Source organism: Athene cunicularia (genome assembly GCF_003259725.1).
Source record: "Athene cunicularia isolate RWA chromosome 27 unlocalized genomic scaffold, athCun1 chr27_part1, whole genome shotgun sequence".
Lineage (NCBI taxonomy): Eukaryota > Metazoa > Chordata > Aves > Strigiformes > Strigidae > Athene > Athene cunicularia.
The window spans coordinates 193932-211733 of record NW_020799138.1 but is presented as its reverse complement, the minus strand read 5'-3'; the positions used below and the strand labels follow the sequence as shown (position 1 = coordinate 211733).

At 39.5% G+C, this 17802-nt stretch overlaps 1 protein-coding gene across 1 annotated transcript; it reads left to right on the top strand.

Moving 5' to 3' along the window:
• The first annotated feature begins 1171 nt into the window (after window positions 1–1171).
• Window positions 1172–17785, top strand: NBR1 (NBR1, autophagy cargo receptor). Its single transcript, XM_026864694.1, has 20 exons — window positions 1172–1235; window positions 2527–2545; window positions 2931–2953; window positions 3798–4016; window positions 4573–4647; window positions 5783–6000; window positions 7007–7171; window positions 7669–7875; window positions 9085–9244; window positions 9725–10012; window positions 10456–10608; window positions 10924–10999; window positions 11281–11391; window positions 11875–12063; window positions 12189–12323; window positions 12934–13288; window positions 13593–13687; window positions 14226–14304; window positions 15045–15150; window positions 15504–17785. Exons 4-20 carry the CDS (start codon window positions 3828–3830, stop codon window positions 15678–15680), a joined length of 2778 nt encoding a protein of 925 aa, XP_026720495.1. The 5' UTR covers window positions 1172–1235; window positions 2527–2545; window positions 2931–2953; window positions 3798–3827; the 3' UTR covers window positions 15681–17785.
• Window positions 17786–17802: the final 17 nt, after the last annotated feature.

Below are 17802 nucleotides of genomic sequence, written 5' to 3'. Positions count from 1 at the left end.
TGGTAGTACCACTGGGTGTCTGCACTATGTTGTGTGAATCACTCTTTTAAGGTAGTATCAGTTAAGCTGTGTCTTTGCTGTTTTAATGTATCATTAAACACGTCTGGTGTGTATAAGGGATAAACTGATGTCTGGTTCTAGCTTGAGTTTTAGGGGACCAATCTGTGGTATATAGATGGTATGCAGAGGACCAATGTATATACAGACCACAGTTTCTTCTTCACAAGCTGAGTTGATTCTTTTGCTGCAGTTGCAAAATTAATTTGGGACATATCACTAGAAGAATCTGCCTGTGGCACAGTCATTGCAGAATGCATGTAGCTATGTCACTGGGCTCTGGTGCTATGTAAGTCCCAGCCATCTGCTGTCTTCTGAGACTGCTAGTATTCTTCTTTTAGGTCCAGGCAAACAGAACGTGTCTCAAATGTGTCAGTTTTTCAGAGTTTCTGTCAAGAAAAATGCAGCTTGTGTAGGTAAATGATATAAAAATGCATGTGAGCGTCAAAGAATGTTATTCAACATAGGGAAGCACTTGCCTTCATCTATGGCTTATTTGATGCTCCTTGTTCTGCCCTATTAATGCAAAATATGAAATAGCTGCTCAGCTTTATTCTCCTAATTATGATCCCTGCAACGGTTTATATGTTCACATGTACACTGCATCAACCAGTGAGTAGTAGAATGAGATATTTAGCTCTTTTTAGTAGTTAAATTAATCCTAATTTCTCAAAACACAAATAAGTTTTTGGAAAAATGGTTTTGTGAACTGTTTTCTTGGTGTTTTTTAATGTAAAAGCATTTGGTGATTGTTGGCTTCAGCCTTTGTGTATTGCAGTGTTTACCATGACTGAGTTCACTAACCCTGAGTTAGTCTTCTTATAATGGAAAGGGTTCTTGTTATTATTTATTTTGGGGTAAACGTTAACTAGGGAAGGTGAAACATGAAAAAAATTAATTTTTTCTTCTCATTATAGAAGGTTAGTAGAGGTTGGAGGCAAGGCAGTGTGGAGAGTTGTTCAGCTCTGGAAGAATGGACTTTGTAAGACAGTTTATTTAAACTGAGAAATTGAAGGGAGGGGCAGAAGGGTTAAAACCCTTTTCTACGTTAATAATCATGATTAACTGAAAACATCAGTAGTGCTGTGTTGTTTTGTGTTCTCTTTTTCTTACAGGTTAAAGTTTCCTTTGACCTGGACAACATTCAGATCAAATACATTGATGAGGATAATGATGAGGTAAAATACCTGGCACCCCACCCTCCCCACAGGTCTACCAGGATGACTGGTGTGAACCTTTCTGTCACTTGATACTTTGTAGTGGGTCCTTCAAAAGTGTCTGTTATGCAGGTCAGAGGTGACTTTTTTTTGCTCCTTTGATAAGAAAGTAGCTGTTAGTCTTGTGGTTTTGCTCTTAAGGTAGCATGCTGAGTTTAAAATATTTTTTTAGAAGCTACTGTCTTTCTTTTTCCCACCCCATAGAAGAAACCAGCAGTTCTGTGCTCTGAGGGGGATGCCTCTGGTCAGGGGCTCTTTTATTTTTAATTTTATGAGAATAAGGTAGCTGTAACTATTTGTGTTTGCAGCCATAGTAAAGCCCTGCCTCTTCAATCTACACTCCTTCCTTTAAAAAATGTAGGTCCCTTGTCATTAGCATATGTTCCCTTCAGTGATCTGGTGTACTCAAATCCTCTGCTTGTTTTATGCAAATGCTGTAATCTCCAAGCAGATTACTGACTCGGAAAACAAATTCGTTACTTCTAGTTGTCCTTGTTGAGTAACTTCCTGCTTGGCATAATGTCACCCTCTCATATTCTTTCTGCTTATCTGGAGATTTAGAGTAGAATGTAGCTCTCAAACAGAACATAACTTTTGCAAACTCTGTGTTTCACTTGTTGGGTTTTAGCTCTACTAAATTGCTGGAATGGGGATCTTTGTGTTTGGTTGGGGTTTTTTTTCCCTTGGGGGGGAATGTCAAGATGCTTCCAGCAACATTCCAGGGAAAGATTCTCCCCTTATTTTCCAGCATGTATCTACATAAATATATAGAGGCATCTGTTAAAGATGTTTATCAAATACTAATAAACATTGGTCAGAATCATGCAATGCTGTCGTGATGAAATAGCTTCTTGTATTAGTAACTTCTATGTGCAAAATTAATAAATTAGCACCTGTAGAAGACAGGCTTAGCTTGTATCTGAAATGCAGGCATTAAAAGCAACCAACCTCTATGTACTTGTATAGCAAACCCAGTGGTACTGGCACCAGTTTACTTCCAGTAAATGAGACCATGCTTGCTCTGGGTGCTGGGGGGTGGCGGAGACCTTGCTGTGCAAATCTGATAAAGAACACAGTCTGCTCAGAACACCACAACACTGATTAATGATTAAACATGGCAGCCATAACAGATATCTGGAGGAGTGGTATTTTGAAAACTCTGAGTAGAAGTACAGTTATGAAAGCATGTTAACTTTAAGATGATTACAAAAATATATTCATGGCTATTACTCACTGTTATTTCTCTTTGCAGGTCTCTGTGAATAGCAAAGGTGAGCTGCTACTTTACTGAAGTGAAATCAGTAAACAAACCCCAACTGTTCTTCATGTTTCTGGAGAATCAGTTGAGAATGCTTGCTTTCTGATTTTTTGGTTTTAGATATGATTTGGCACCAAATTCTTTGCAGAGGAAGGAGTTTTTGATCCATAGGAACAAATTGGAAATGACTAAATTAATGGAATGTTAAGTCTCGAGTTGGTGAGAACACATTTGCTTGTTACCGTACATACAACTTCTTTCAGTAGTGCTATTTTAAAAGATTTTGCAGAAGGTATGGGAGACACTCCTTGATGTAAGGGTCCCTAAATACTGTGTGCTAAACTTACATCTGTTGTTTGAGACAGGGAAAATTCACATTTCTTTCCCTTTTTCTTTAGAGGAATATGAAGAAGCTCTGAAGGTAAATGCTCTCTTTGACTTTTTTCAATATATTCATTCTTCTCAAATGAAAATTGGTGTAGCTGAGGGAAAAATGCAGCATTACCTGGCCCATGGCAATCAGAATAGCTCAGTTTTCTAGCTTTGTACACTAACTTGAATGTGTTGCTACAGTTATTTTCTGTCTAGGCTAATCATGATTTGTCTGAACTAGTTGAATAGGCAGTTGTGGTTCAGGCCCCAGAGCAGCCCATGCATTGGTTAAATGACCGGCTTTCTCACACCTTAAACACTAATCTCATCTTTGGAGATACTGGGCTCTAATGGGGTCCCTTTAAAAATCTTGCCACAGAGACATTGCTATGCAGTACAACATGAAAACTCTAATTAGTGTCAGTGCTTAGTTATGTTATAAGCAGTTAATTTTACTTAGACAAAATAAGAATGGCATTCCTTTCAAGTTTAGTTGTACAATATTAATGCTTTCAGAACTTTTATCTCATGGTCTGAATTTCAAATTGATAATTTGAAAATAATAATAAATTAACATTTAGTGTAACTTCATGAACAGAATATCTATTGTTTACTGGCTCATGTGAACAGCTTTATTGTAGATTGAAAAATTCCTGTAGAATATCTGCATGATCATACTTTTGCTTATAATAAACTTTTTAATAAGCATATTGGTAGCCTTTAAGAGAGTTGGAATAGTTATCAGCTGACTGTTCTTTGGCATTTCACTCAGTCTTTCTTTTTGTGTGTTAGTATTTCTCCAGCTTCTCCAGTGTAGTGCTGTATTTTTATAGGATTTTGTATGCTGGTTGTAAGTGGAGTATATATGGTGTGTGTAAGTACTGTTTATTTAGATTGCAGTTAAACAAGGAAATCAACTTCAGATGAATGTGTATGAAGAAAACTCTTCTCTGAAAGAAACTTCGTATTCTTGTTCTTTGCAACTACATGAAAAAACTGTGACGGAAAACTTGCCACTTCTTAAAGATGGGAAGAAACCTCTTTTGCACTACTCCATGCTAGCTCAGGGGTTAGAGGAAGACTTAAAAAATGAAAAGGAGTTGACAATTCAGGTAGGATGCAGAGCTGGGTTATATATTTATTAAAATAAAGAATTCGTAAATGTAATTTGCTTTATAGAGTGATTGTCATCTTTGCTCGTACATAAAACCTCTGAGTTCAGAAGTTTCTCTTCATTTTCAGCTACCTCCACCCATTGAAGCTTGCAAAGTTGTTTGAATGTCTTCAAGACGTTATTTTGATGCTGCATTTAGAAATACAGATTCTTTCATGTTGACCGTTCTTAAGTATTTTGATAAAGCAAATGATCTCCTGAAGCCCTAATTGCCGTCTAGTAACTTCAGGTTGACCTGATTTCTTTGGCTTTGATGTGTAATTACACTCAAATTCTAATAAGGCAGAAACCTTTTAGGAAAATGTCAGTGGCTTCCTTGTATTGCTTTTCTACTGTTTTCTGAAGAACTGGAAATGTTTTATTTTGTAAATATGTCTGAGATGACAGCTATTTGAAACTTGTTTTATTGAGGTTTTTTTTGCAGCTTTGCTTACTTAAGGTCTGTGACTTATTTTTATGGTTTGTTTTCTCTCTTCCCCCCCCCCAAAAAAAAAAAAAAGTTAAATCCAACTAGAACAGGAAGAACAGATGAAAATCCTCCAGAATGGTTTACTAGCTACTTGGAGACGGTAAGTGTATTTTCTTCTGCATTTTAGTGTTCTTAATGCATAAGAGGCTCTGGGTGGAAAGGATACCTGTGGTGCCTAACTGTGTATATCTGATCACAGTTGCTCTTGGTACTTGTGACCAGGATCTTAAAGGGCTTTTAGGCACCTAATCACTTTGCTTTTGAGGTGATAAATGGAAAGTAGATGTCTAACTATGACTGTATGGTGTAAGTGTTACCTTAAAAAGTTTGATACGAGCTACTTGTTGTGAAAAGTGTATTGCTTGGTTTATGCACTTGATTGGTTGGAGCGTAGTGTAAGTAGCTGCCATGATAGCATCCTTATCACACTTCAGATGTCATAGGAACTTCAGGGCCCTCATGAGGGAGAGAGCATGAAGCAGTGTTGCTGTTAGAGACTCATTTGACCAGTGTCTCAGTAGGGTAATGCTTAAGGTTTCCTGAGATTTGGAGTATCACATTTGATGACCTTGCTTTTCTTGATTGTTCAGTTTAAGAAAATACTTTCTGGAGACTATTGAGTATAACCTATAGGTTGATATAATGTGGGTGTTAGCTTGTTTTGAACAGCTAATAAACATCACTGAGAAGCAGTTAGGTATGAATGCTAAGGATTAATTAGCTAATGAGTTGTGAAACTCTAAAAGGTACAGTGTACAGTAGTATATGTGTTTGTCTTTAAGCTTTTTCTCTATAGAATCTCCCATCCTTTGCCACCTCTTAATCAAACTAAAAATAGGGGACCTTAATGGTTGTATTTCAAACATCCCTGGTGGACAAAATGATGACTTAATGACAGAGCCTCCAGAGGGGTCTGCTGGGAGTTGTGTTAATTGTCTCGGAGATGAGATTCTTTCCCTTAGTGCAGGCTTATGAAGAACCACCTCAATACTGTAAGCACAAATTTATGATTTTAATTTGCTTTGTTAAAAATTATGGGCTAGTATTTTCTAGAATACAAATTGTCTTTGAGCATTGTGATACTTGTTTAATTTCATCTGGAATGTGCCAGGGGGATGGGAAGTGGATTCTGAACAGCTTTATGAATTATGGATTGGGAGACTTGGGACAGTGTAATCCAACTTTTAAAGGTGCGTAGGTGGGTCTCATGCATGACTGCTTTGATTTTTTTACAGTTCAGGGAACAAATAGTTAAGGAAACTGTTGAGAAACTGGAGCAGAAGCTGCACGAGAAGCTTGTTCATCAGAGTCAGCCTCCAGATTTTTCTGAGAGCTCTATTACAGCAGCAGCTCCAACTTCAGAGAGCCAGTCAGGGAATGGCAACCAGTGCGACTGGCTGATCTCCTGCTGCAACTGCCAGACCCGAATTGTTGGAGTTCGCTACCAGTGCAGGTAGAATATCGTGAGAGATGGGAGTGTGGGGAACCCAACAGGTAGGGCCTGTGAATGAGTCTGGGAAGCTGTCTTGGTGCTGTAGGCTTCTGTAGCATGCTGTGTGCTCTCTGCTGTGGCGGCTAGACCTTACCTGTGAAAGAGCAAGATCAGTACTAGTTTAAGAAAACGTGATTGTTAAAGTGAGAGAAGTTTATCACGCTTGCTATATTTTCAAATGCTCTTTGCGTGTAACATGAAGTAATTAGGAAAATGTTTTGTTCAGGTAAGTAAACAAAAAAGCAAACCTTACAACCAGCAGTCTATAGTAGTCCTTTAGTTCTGACAGTCAGTGGGACTAAGGCAGGTCATGCATTTTTTAATGATCTCGCTGTTGTCAGTTTAATGATATGAAATAGGTTTTTATGAGTGTCAGAAGTAAGGTTTTTAATTGAATGAGGCAACTGCTGAAAAAGTACGTACTTTAGAGCTAGGCAGCAGCAGTGAATGGAATGACAACAGGAGTTTTCCTTTGGGTGCTTATTTTTCTTGCTGGCAGGAGGTGGCAGTTGTGTGTTTTGGTTTTTTTTTTACCAGTCCTGTTCCTGCAGGACCAATCTGCTTTGCATCCCCGAATACTTCAGTTGACTTCCTCTGTGTTTTCATAAGTATGATGCTGTTTCTGGCACTGGATTTCAGTATAATGTTTTACCATTTATAGCAACAATTGTTAGTTACTTGTGCTAAAGGAAGCATCAGGTTTTTGCAGTGTGTCTTCAGGAAGGAAGTGGGAACTGTGTTGCAGTTTTGGCAAGAAGAGATAACTGATCTAGATATTCCAGGTGGCTCCAAATATTGATGTGTGAGAGCCAGCTTCTGCTTCACTTGGGCATTGCTTATAATAGTGGTATGATAGGGAGTTGTTTCTCTGCAGAAATGTAAGGGTTAATTATCCTTCAGTGTATTTTTCCAGTGCATTAATTCTTTGTCTGCCTTTTAGTAACCTTCTGCCTTTTCTGCTTTGCAGCCTTTGTCCAGCCTACAATATCTGTGAGCAGTGTGAAGCAGGAACATATGCCCACGACCCTAATCACGTCTTGTTAAAGCTACGAAGACCTGTTCTATGTATTGCTGAGAATTACAGCCTTGCAGAGTTTTCATCTCCCCTGCCTGCTACTCTGGAGCAAGTTAGGTAAATGGTGGCACCTGTCAGTACCTGCCAAGGTTATCCTCATAGCAAAGTGGAAACATCTATATCAGGTTGATGTTCAGGCTTTATTTTGGATGTAGAGATAACAAGAAATGACACTCAAACTTTATTGCAAGTAGCTAAAAATAGCTCTATGCTTAAATGGCCTAAGTCATGAATCTTCCAGCATTTTTAATTACAAATTAAAAAGGACAATTTCATGTCATAGGTGAGTAGTAAACGTTGAGACCTTGCTCTTTCTTTGAGCATACTAATTTACTTTGAGCATACTAATCTGCCTGTAGGTTTGCTCTTTCACTGAGACAGTTCAAAATACCTTCGCAAGCAGCCATGAAGATGTTAATCTAAAAACATGAGGGATCCAGTCTAGACACGAGATGTTTCCTAATGTGTTCCCTTTGAGACTGAGACCATGTTGGCTAAAACTAAATTCTGATCAGTTTAATGTATTGTAACAAGGTGGCTTATTCTCTCTGCAGGCTCCAGAAACAGATGGACAAAAGATTTCTGAAAGCAGAAAAGCAAAGATTACGAGCAGAGAAGAAACAGCGAAAGGCAGAGGTCCGAGAGCTCAAAAAGCAGCTGAAATTGCACAGGAAAATTCATCTGTGGAACTCTGTCCATGTATTGGAAACTAGTGGCTCACCTACTCTGAAATCTGAGAGTCTCCAACCTAATACCTTCCTGTAAGAGATGTTGTTAGCTGAGCATTTGTTATTGTGCTGTCTGACCTGTCATGATGAGACCAAGTTAAAGTAACAGAAGGAAGGTTGTGAAATTGCTAATTTAAAGTATCGTTTGTCATTGGACCCTGTGAGAATTTTGTCTGAAGGGAATTTGCAAGGTGAAGTGTTTCTACTTGGGAGGAGAGTAGGAGAAGAAGAAAAGTAATTGATGGTTATTAACAAGAATTTACAGATCTATCCAGATTTAGGAGGAAGGGGAATGCCTAGGATTATGTGTATACGTATGCATGCACATGCAGTGTAAATTAATGTTACTGCCAGTTTTTAAAAAAGTGTATCGTCCTGATATATTAAGTGTCTGCATAAAGTCAAGTACATTCTGTGTGTTTGTTCAGTGCTCTTTTTTCTTTTTATGTCATCTTAGGCTGAGGATCATTAGACAGCAGCCTTTGCAGGCAACACTTTACATTTTCCATTCCCTTTGCTTTTATGGATGTACAGGTGTAAAACGTGTTTTGGTTTAGGTTCTTCTATTCATCCCTTCCATTCAGGGCATTTAAAGGTCAAATTAATGTTAATCAATTCAACTTGTGGGAAGCTTGAAAGAGCTATCTTTGCTTTCTTTTGTTGAACAGGATTATTAGAGGAACAAAACCAATGTAATTTAGGAACTTTTTTTTTAATCTTTTAAAGTTGGCATGCATATGGGCTGCTTCACTAGTCCTCTCTGTACCCAAATTAACAGCAAAGCTTTGGGTTAAATCTAGTTTTGAGCCCCTTTGCTTGTAAGGTCAAATAAAAGATACTAGTGCTTAGACTATAGCACATTCTTTTTGATTCAACATCATGAAGGTAATGACTTTGTTTTCTAACAGAATAGCAGAGCCTGAAGTGCTGTGAGACTAAGTCAAATCAAGAGAACAGTGAACTTTTCTGTTAAACTTCTGTAATTAGAACAATACTCTTCAAAATAAGCAAATCTTATTTTGTGTTTCTTTTTTTCCTTAAGCAAGAGAAAGCCACTACTGTGTGGTGTTTAGACTTAAGATGAAAACAGCAGATAAAATGTTAGAATTTTGAAACACTTCTAGAGATAGAAGGAAATTGTCCTTCGCTGGTTTTGGCCAGTGAATTAGCAGCTGAATGACTTCCTCAGTTTTGGTGAAATTTTTTTTTATGTATTTGTTTATTTCTTCCCCCCAATCCCAGGAATCCTAGTCAACCCTTCCAAGCAATTGTCCCAACACTAAGTGCAGTGTTTGTGGATGAGAATTTGCCAGATGGGACTCACTTGCAACCAGGAACAAAGTTTATCAAACACTGGCGAATGAAGAATACTGGCAATGTGGAATGGAGCTCAGACACAAAGGTATCTTGTCTTTGCTGTTAAATGTTACATACATGCATGAGGAATCTGAATTCTGTCGGAACCTGTTTAGGATTTCATTTGGCCTGGGAATTCACAGGCTGGGAGTTCTGGGGCAGTAAGCTGTCTGGGTACTCTTGACAACTGCAGACTCCAGGAGGAAAGCCGTCAAGGTTAACATCACTGAGCGTGTCTTCCAGTGCTGCTGTAATGCTGCAGTTCAACCTTGTTTGCAGCAGGTGTGTTGCTTTTCTGACTCCAAAAAGCCTTTCTTCTGTGAGTGGCTGCGTTCATGGTGAAAGACAGGGATTTTCTTACTTTTGTGGTGAAGGTGACTAATGTGAGAATGTTTACTAGCAGCCTCTCTTCATGCCTAGTATCTACAAGGCCTTTCAGCAGAGGAACTTTAAGTACTCCGTACTGCCTACAGTTTGCAGAGAAGTTTGTGAAGTTAATTTGTGCTTTTTCTGATGTGTATTTCAGCTGAAACTTATGTGGGGAAATCTGACCTTGGCTTCTTCTGAAAAAAAAGATGTGTTAGTGCCATCCCTTCCATCAGGACAAGTAGGAACTGTCTCAGTTGAGTTTATAGCTCCTAATATAGAAGGAACTTACACCTCTCACTGGAGACTGTCACACAGAGGGGAGCAGTTTGGACCCAGGATCTGGTGCAGTATTGTTGTGGACCCCTCCCCAGCTACTGACTATCTAGAAAGCAATTGGAAGGATTCTGACTCTTGTCAGAAGGACAGAGCTTCCAGCACCAAACAGGCAAGTAACTCGTCTGGTATTTGGGGCAGTTCTGAATTGCCGAGAGTAGAAGGAGCAGTGTATATGGTTTGGTGCAGTGGTGTAGTGTCCCTAACTATTGATTTCTAAGGAATTGTTTTGGTTGTTTGCTTTAATTTTTATTTTTAATAGAAAAGATACACAACTCATTGCATTTGTAAGTTCTAAAATGGGCATTCTTTTTGACAGGCATGGGATTAGTTATCAATCAGCAGCTCTATGTCTAGTTCTTTGATTGAACTCAAACACTGCAGGATTTCTCTTTGTGTTGGATCTTGTCTTTTTGGCTCTAAAGTCAGTTGAATTAAATCCCTTAAGTTACTTGTGTTCTTATGCACAAAATTCAGGCTTTACATTTCCTGTAGTTATTTTATTTGTTGCCTGCCTAAGGGGCTTCTCGAGACATTATTTCTTTGCTTTTGCAGGATGCTTCCTTAAAGACAGAAGCAGGTACTCAACTGATGGGTGAAATCATGGAGCAGGCTGAAATACCTCTGCCAGCTATTCCTTTAAAGATCAAAAATCTGCCAAGTGAGAGAGAATTTTATATCCCATCTGTTGATCTCCTCACGGCACAGGTAAAGCACTGAAATTCAGGTAGAGATTAAAACAATCCCCACCTTGGGTTAGACATCAAAAGAGTTGCAGAGTTGGGTCTTTCTCTGGCCCCTAACAAGGGAATACTTGGCTTTGCCTCTTTCTGCCCTGGCTGGTGTGCTGTATTCAGTGATGTGGATGTACGTTATGGGAAAACGGCCCTCTGAGATCATGCAGAGTAATCAACGACGTAGAGTTGAGTTACCTGTAAGGTAATGGGCTCTGGTGCTGGGAAGTGCACTGTAGGATTCCATTTCAGGGTTTGCTGATGAGAACTGTGGTGTTTCTTTCTGTAGGATTTGCTGTCTTTTGAGCTGTTGGACATCAATATTGTGCAGGAATTGGAGCGGGTGCCACATAATACTCCTGTTGGTAAGGAGCTGTCCTTTGTGTTTTTCTGTCTTGGCTTCTTTTCAGCTTCATATCCCCAAGACCGTAAGATTCCACATATTGAAGAAGGCTGCCACTTTCTTTGCTCAGCCAGTGCCAGTGTAATACAAAGCCAGTTGTTAATTTCACCTAATTGTCTTGTAAGATAACTGTGTTTTTTCAGTCTTGGAAGAGTGTCCCTTAAAAAAAGGATAAAGTGTCGTCACCTGGAGGAAGGAAGGTTCCCACTCAGTGACAATTACCTTAGCACCCTTGTTTTTCAGACATGACCCCGTGCATGTCCCCTTTGCCACGTGATAGCCCCTTGTTGGAGAAACCTGGCTTAGGTCAGATAGAGGAGGAGAATGAGGGGAGTGGATTTAAACCAGTACCTGGTAAGTAGTCATGGGGAGCCTGGGGGTGAGGGGAGGAGGAGGATATTGTCACTTTTGTGCAGTCAGCAGATTTGATGTCTAAAAAGAATTCTAACTCTTTCCCTTCTTTGGAGAAAAAAAAAATAATTCTTTGGCTCATAAACCTGTAGTCTGGTGCTACTCTCCGATGGTAGAGATTGGAGCTTAATAGTAGAATTCAGAAATACAAACGTTTCTCTTGATTTGTCTGACCACTAGAATTGTTGAGAGAATTAACAATTTGTCCTTTATAAGACTAGATTATACTCAAACACTCCAGATGTGGCCCATGTACTTCTCAATCATTTTCACATTCAACTTGAATTTAATTCCAAAATCTTTCCATTTTAAAAAAGAATTAACAGATAGAGTTGATACTACCCTTGACTAACTTTAAGAGTTCTTCTTATGCTTGCATTGCCTTGTGGTGGTGTTAAAATAATCTGTTACCTTTCTTTTTCAAAGGAATGGTGGAAGCATGCTTCCCAGCAGATACTTGCATAGTGAAAGTTAAAGCTGAACATCCACTGAACCAAGAGGAGGGGGAAGAAGATATGAGCGGGACTCAGTTTGTCTGTGAAACTGTAATTCGCTCGCTAACCCTGGATGCTGCACCTGACCATAAGCCCCCACAGAAAAAGAAAATCCTCCAGAGTAAGTACTGTCTTTAGCTGTCTTCTCTGGCTTTACATTTTTTGCAGTCAGATATTTGGCCACAATTTGCCCTGCGCTGCAGGTGGTGGCATCTCTTTAATTGTTTTTCACTATTGTTTTATTAGACTCTTTACAAACATTTCAAGACACCTTCAGTTGCAATATGATAAATGAAGAATCTCCTAGGATAAAAACTAATTCCACTTCCAAAAAGGAGGCAAAGATTCATCAGTCAGGGGCAATGACAGAAAATGGTTGTGGTAAGTTAAAACAGATGTAAATTTAAGGTCAAACTATAGTAAAACTAGAAAAAAAAAAATCAGATGTAAAAAGATCTGACACTCTTCTAGGAAATTGATTCTCATTAGACCAAGAGAATCATCATTATGTGAGAAAATTGGTGTCAGTACTCTGAACAAGCAGCTAGTTTAACAGCTGCTTTAAAAAAGGGAAATTGAGGCAGAAAGGTTCCTATCAGGTATTCAGGTTAGTGCTCATACGTTAAGCATGGTGGGTGCTTCCCTATTTTGTATATGTAGGTTGAAGTCAGTACTTTAGAACTGTTTCTGGTGCATGTAACTTAAGAGCTGAAAACTACTGTCTAATTCTCAGTGGAGCTCTTATTCCTGTTTGTTATAAGCAGCACCTGTACATCAGCAGAGTATCTGCGCAGGCTTAGCAGTAAGATCTGTTACTCTTTCACACCACACCCCCATCCTCCCCCACCAGACAAAGGAAATGGTACCATTAATACCAGCAGCAGAGGTTTACAGTTGTTCCTGAAGGCTTGTCTCGTATCTGGGACCATACTGTCTGCAGTTATCCATACAAAATAGACAATTGTTAATACTTCACTTTTTTTCCCATTAGGGGACCTTGCCCTGTCTGAGAGAGCAAGTCCCTGTAGTGATACCGGCAATTCTGATGAGGAAGATGATGATAAAGATGATGTTCAAAGCCAAGCCTCTGCTTCATCAGAGGATTATATCATTATCCTCCCGGAGTGCTTTGACACCAGCCGTCCTTTAGGGGAGTCCATGTATAGTTCAGCTCTGTCTCAGCCCAGCTTGGAGAAGGCAGGAGAACCTGAAACAGGGACAGAGAATCCGAAAGGGGGAAGCCAGTCAGAGATTCAGCGTGTCAGTGATACTCTGACAACCTCACAAACACTGGCTGTGGTGCCACTGACCCCAGAGGCTGCGGACACCTCGCCCCAGACGCAAAGGTACGCTTGTTGGGCAGGAACAAAAGGGTTGTGTTGGCGTTGCTGTAGTCTGCAGGGTGTTGGCCCAGGCTCAGTGCCCACACTGAGGTTGTTGCAACAAAAGTTTTGTCATGTACTGGAGCAAACTTCCTAAATCCTGCAACTTTTCCTAAAACCTGTACTCACTGATGAGGTGAGTACGAGAGTGGGAAGGAGGGGAGCGTGCGAAGTTTTTCCTTTTGTCTATTGTTCATGACATACCTACATGCGTACGTGCAGAATGAAAGTAGTAAAAGCAATTTGTTTTTTTGCCTTATGTTCTCAGGAATCTTGCATCTCTTCAGAATGGTGTCTTCCAAGAACCAAGCCTATCTGCTTCAGAGAATGTTTCTTCTAGGCCTCATAATCATACAAGAGAAGGTATGGACAGTGCTTGATGAAGGGTGCATCCTGTTGCTATTGCCTACTCCTTGTGCCTAGTATTGGATTTGATGTCTTGTCCTTGAGGAGAGAAGAAGCATACCAAGTAGTGATTGTTTTTTTCTCTAGGTGTTGAAATTTTACTACACAGATGATTTGAATAAAGAAATAATTGGCTTTTAAGAGCCAGTTGGCTCTTAAGAAATGGTAGGAGAGTACTCAGAAGTATTTGTAGACATCTGGAAAATTGCCTTGCTCTGGAATGAATGAGCTATGTACTTAAGCTGTGACAGTCACTGGGAGCTCAGACAGCAGTTCATCCCGTGTTAGAGGAAACACCCACTGACTAATTGGCCAGATGACTTCTGAAATTCTTTTGACTACAGTGAGAATCCTATATACCTAGTTTGTGTCTGGATAACTAAACTTGAAAGTATTCATTTTGGACTGAACCCCATTCATTTCCATTTATGTACGTGTAGCATTTCTTCAGCTCTCATTAACTGGACATGTTGATAATTTTTTCTTCCTCTTCCAGAACCCAGTGGTGAAGACAGTCACAGACCAGGATCTTCTGGATTTCTAAGTAGTAAACAGAAGTGCTCAGAATACCCAAGGTAATGAAGCTGAAGCAGTGACTTCACAAATACTGTTTTAAACTGAGAACTGCTGAATTGGGCACCTAGGAAAAAGCACTGGTTTACAGATTTGATGTAGTCAGTTTTGGAGAAAGGCCTGTCTTAAAGGAAACACATGCTGAATTATATAATGCTACATTTTCATAAGATCTCGGTTTCTCTTTAGACCTGAATATGAAGGATGAAGACTTGGCAAGCAAAAGTGTATGAGGAGCTCAAACTGAATCTTTAAATTCTGTGGGTTTTTTTTTTTTTTTTTTTTTCTGGAAAATCTCAGGATTCTTAAAATAGGGATTGTGTAATTTAGCTGCAAAGTTTAAGCATCTTAAGATACTGAGACTGGAGGAATGAGACAAAACATAGAGCAGAATATTAAGTGACTTCAGAATTGGTAAACAGAAGTTACTCTGACCTGAATGGATATGTCACAGTGCATAGCTTTCATGTATAGATGCACTCTTCTGAGCGAGAATACTTAATCCTTGATAAAAGGTTACGTTATGGAAGGCAGACTAACGCACCTGAGCATACAACCACAATTTAGTCAAGAAAGAAGGCATGAGCTTCCTACATAGCTCAGCTGCTGAAAAAGGGTCAAAGGTAGTTGTCTCCACAAAAACTAAATCTCAGTTGGCCCATCAACGGGGAGAGACTTGCATTTCATGTGGAGCAAACATGTGGCTTTATTGACCTTGAAGTAATACCTGACTTCTCTGCAGATACCCTCAAGGAAGCAGCATTGCAGGAGAACTGGTTAAAGGAGCTTTGTCGGTTGCCGCTTCTGCCTACAAAGCATTGTTTGCTGGACCACCCATTATAGAACAGGTACATGTCTGTCTTGTGTGCTATGAGTTTCATAGAACGTCAACCTGAAATTGTAGGTGTATGTTTTTTTTAAATGTATCAGTACTCTGCATAGGGCTTCATGGCACAGTGAAATGTTAAGTCTGATGGCATGCTTTGAGGGATGCTGCTTGACCAGCGGATGGGGAAATCCATGGCATGTCTTGGTGTCATATAGGAGTAGTAATTCACCACTGAAAGTGAACATAAACAGCTTAATTGTGGACAAAGGGGCTTCTGCGCCTCAACTGTATTCCAGTTTAATGCAGGACCACTGCTTCATGTGGCAGAAAGTTCATCTTTTCATGGCTTATCTTACTGCCTTCTGTTTTCAGCAGCCTGCCGCGACAGAGGAGCACACTGCCACTCTTCTATCCAGTCTGTGTGAGATGGGATTCTGTGACAGGCAGTTAAACCTGCGGCTGCTGAAGAAACACAACAATAACATGGTTCAAGTGGTAACTGAGTTGCTTCAGATCAGTAACAGTGACTGGTACAGCAGCAGGTGCTGAACCTTCCTGGTGGAGGGGAGGATTTGTCCCCGCTGAACACTGCAGCAGTAGCAGGCTGCTCCTCAGCTGCTTCTGTTTGGGGGTGTGACTAAAACTTTGGCTTTTCTTTGAGCTTTTGACTTTTTTTTCCTCATGGAAATGTCAAACAGTGATTGTCACAGCATCTTATGAGTTGGAGACCAGAATTTCAACTGTTATTTGGACCTCACTGTTAAATGAGGAGCCTTTAAGTCTCTAATTTCATACTGAATCCTTCTGTCAGGGAATCCTGTAGAATCACTTAAATTTCTGCCCAGATGAGAACTTCCCCTTTTATTGCATGTAAGGTGGTTTTTTTTTTGTTTTTTTTTTAAGGCAGCTGGAAACTTGTTTTCTTGACTTTTAACAAGTTTTGGAATAGGAACCAATGTAAAATGCTGCTGTAAACTGTTGTCTTGCCTAATTTACAAGAGATGCCTAAAACTAGCAAGTTGTTTCTTCTGATATAATTTAGTAACTGATTTGTCCAATGCATGATAGTAACATAACAGACTAAAACCTTACAAATTATTCTTGGAAGAAAAAGGTTGTTCATACACAAAAGCCATCTTGAACCATGAAACAACTCTTGAAAAGCCTGAAAGTGTCACCAGGCATTAAACTGATGAATAACCGGAGAGTCATTGTTTCTTGTAGCTGAATGAAGCAGGAGAGTGAATTTACCGTCAGCGATTGAACCAGCTCTAGTAACAATAGTGCAAAACATCTAACAGGAAAATATAGCCTACATAAAATACCTTGTTAAAAATGGAGTTTAAGGGTAGGAAGGGACTAAGAATCTTTACAGGCTCTTTGTAACAATGTTAAACATTTGACCACTTACCAGTTATCACTGTAGTGCAAACCTCTTACTCTGTTAATACCACATAGAAGAATTGAAGAATGTGTAGAAACCCAGACCCGAATTGGAGTACAAATTCTGGTAATGCTTAGGAATGGGAAGAGTGCTTGAGGTAGGGATTGCGTGACTTACGTTATAGTTTGACAAATGGATTAATTTAAGCAGTTTTAAGTGTACAGTCTCCTGTGATGGTTCTAGCTGCTGTGTTTAGATAGACACATCTGTAGGATTAATTTTTCCTCAAGATTTTGCTTTAGATGCCCATATTTAATTTGGAAATCTAAGAATTCCCTTCTGAATGTGCTGAGAGAGATTTGATTTTGAAGAATCACGAGAAACGAGCAACATACACTGCTGTGCAGTGGTGTATCCATAGATAATTTTTCAGAGTCCAGTCCCTCTGAAGGTGACAGCAGTGTTGGCTACGTTCTTACTTTAAAGCAAACTTTTTTCCTTGCTGCAGTAAGAGACCATTGATCCTAAAATATTTTATATTACTGCTGCTTCAAACTAAGGTGTTCCTGTTTTGTCACGATGTAGCTGAAGCAGTGTAAGTATTGTGACTGACCAGGCGATCAGTAGTAGTAATTTTTAAAAAGACATTAATACCCTTAGAGATAAGATACCATTAAAATAATTGAAGAAAATGTATCATACCATTTTTGTTTTAAACCTATTTTTATAGATTGTGGAAGATATACTCTTAAATGTTTATTTTGAAATACAGTAGAACTATTTTGCAGTGTTTCCCATCTCTGTACACCAGTACAGCTGTCTGCTGTGGACCAGGTAAAGATCTTTCTGTAACTTGAAGCCACTGTGTTTTTCCCCAGCTCAGCCTAGTCGTTCTGCTCTGAGTACCTTTTGGCTTATGCCTGCTCTAGAACGAGGAGGAGGGAGGGCAGCAGCCCGTGACGTTTCCCACAGGGTGAGGTCATCTGCTCTGATCTGGGAGGCCCAGCAGGACACGTGTTCTTTCAGTGTGTACCTTCATACTTAGAATGTTCATGTGTTACATAAATTAACAAAACACTAAACTGTTTGAGGAACACTTCACTGCAGATTGAAATGTGAAGTGTGAAATGCTGTTTTCCTTAGGTTACTTTTTACTAGGATTTAGACAATGTATGCTCAGGCTTAAGATAGAGATATCTCTGTTGGCTTTGTATATTTTGTTAATGGATGCATGGTATAATTTATAATATATTCTAGAGCGCAGACATGATCTCTGTGTCTTACTTG

Coding starts and splice junctions, on each gene's coding strand:
- NBR1 (XM_026864694.1), top strand. CDS start 3,828: ATGAATGTGTATGAAGAAAACTCTTCTCTGAAAGAAACTTCGTATTCT. Junction 6,001..7,006: donor GGAGTTCGCTACCAGTGCAG/GTAGAATATCGT, acceptor TCTGCTTTGCAG/CCTTTGTCCAGCCTACAATA. Junction 12,064..12,188: donor GAAAAAGAAAATCCTCCAGA/GTAAGTACTGTC, acceptor TTGTTTTATTAG/ACTCTTTACAAACATTTCAA.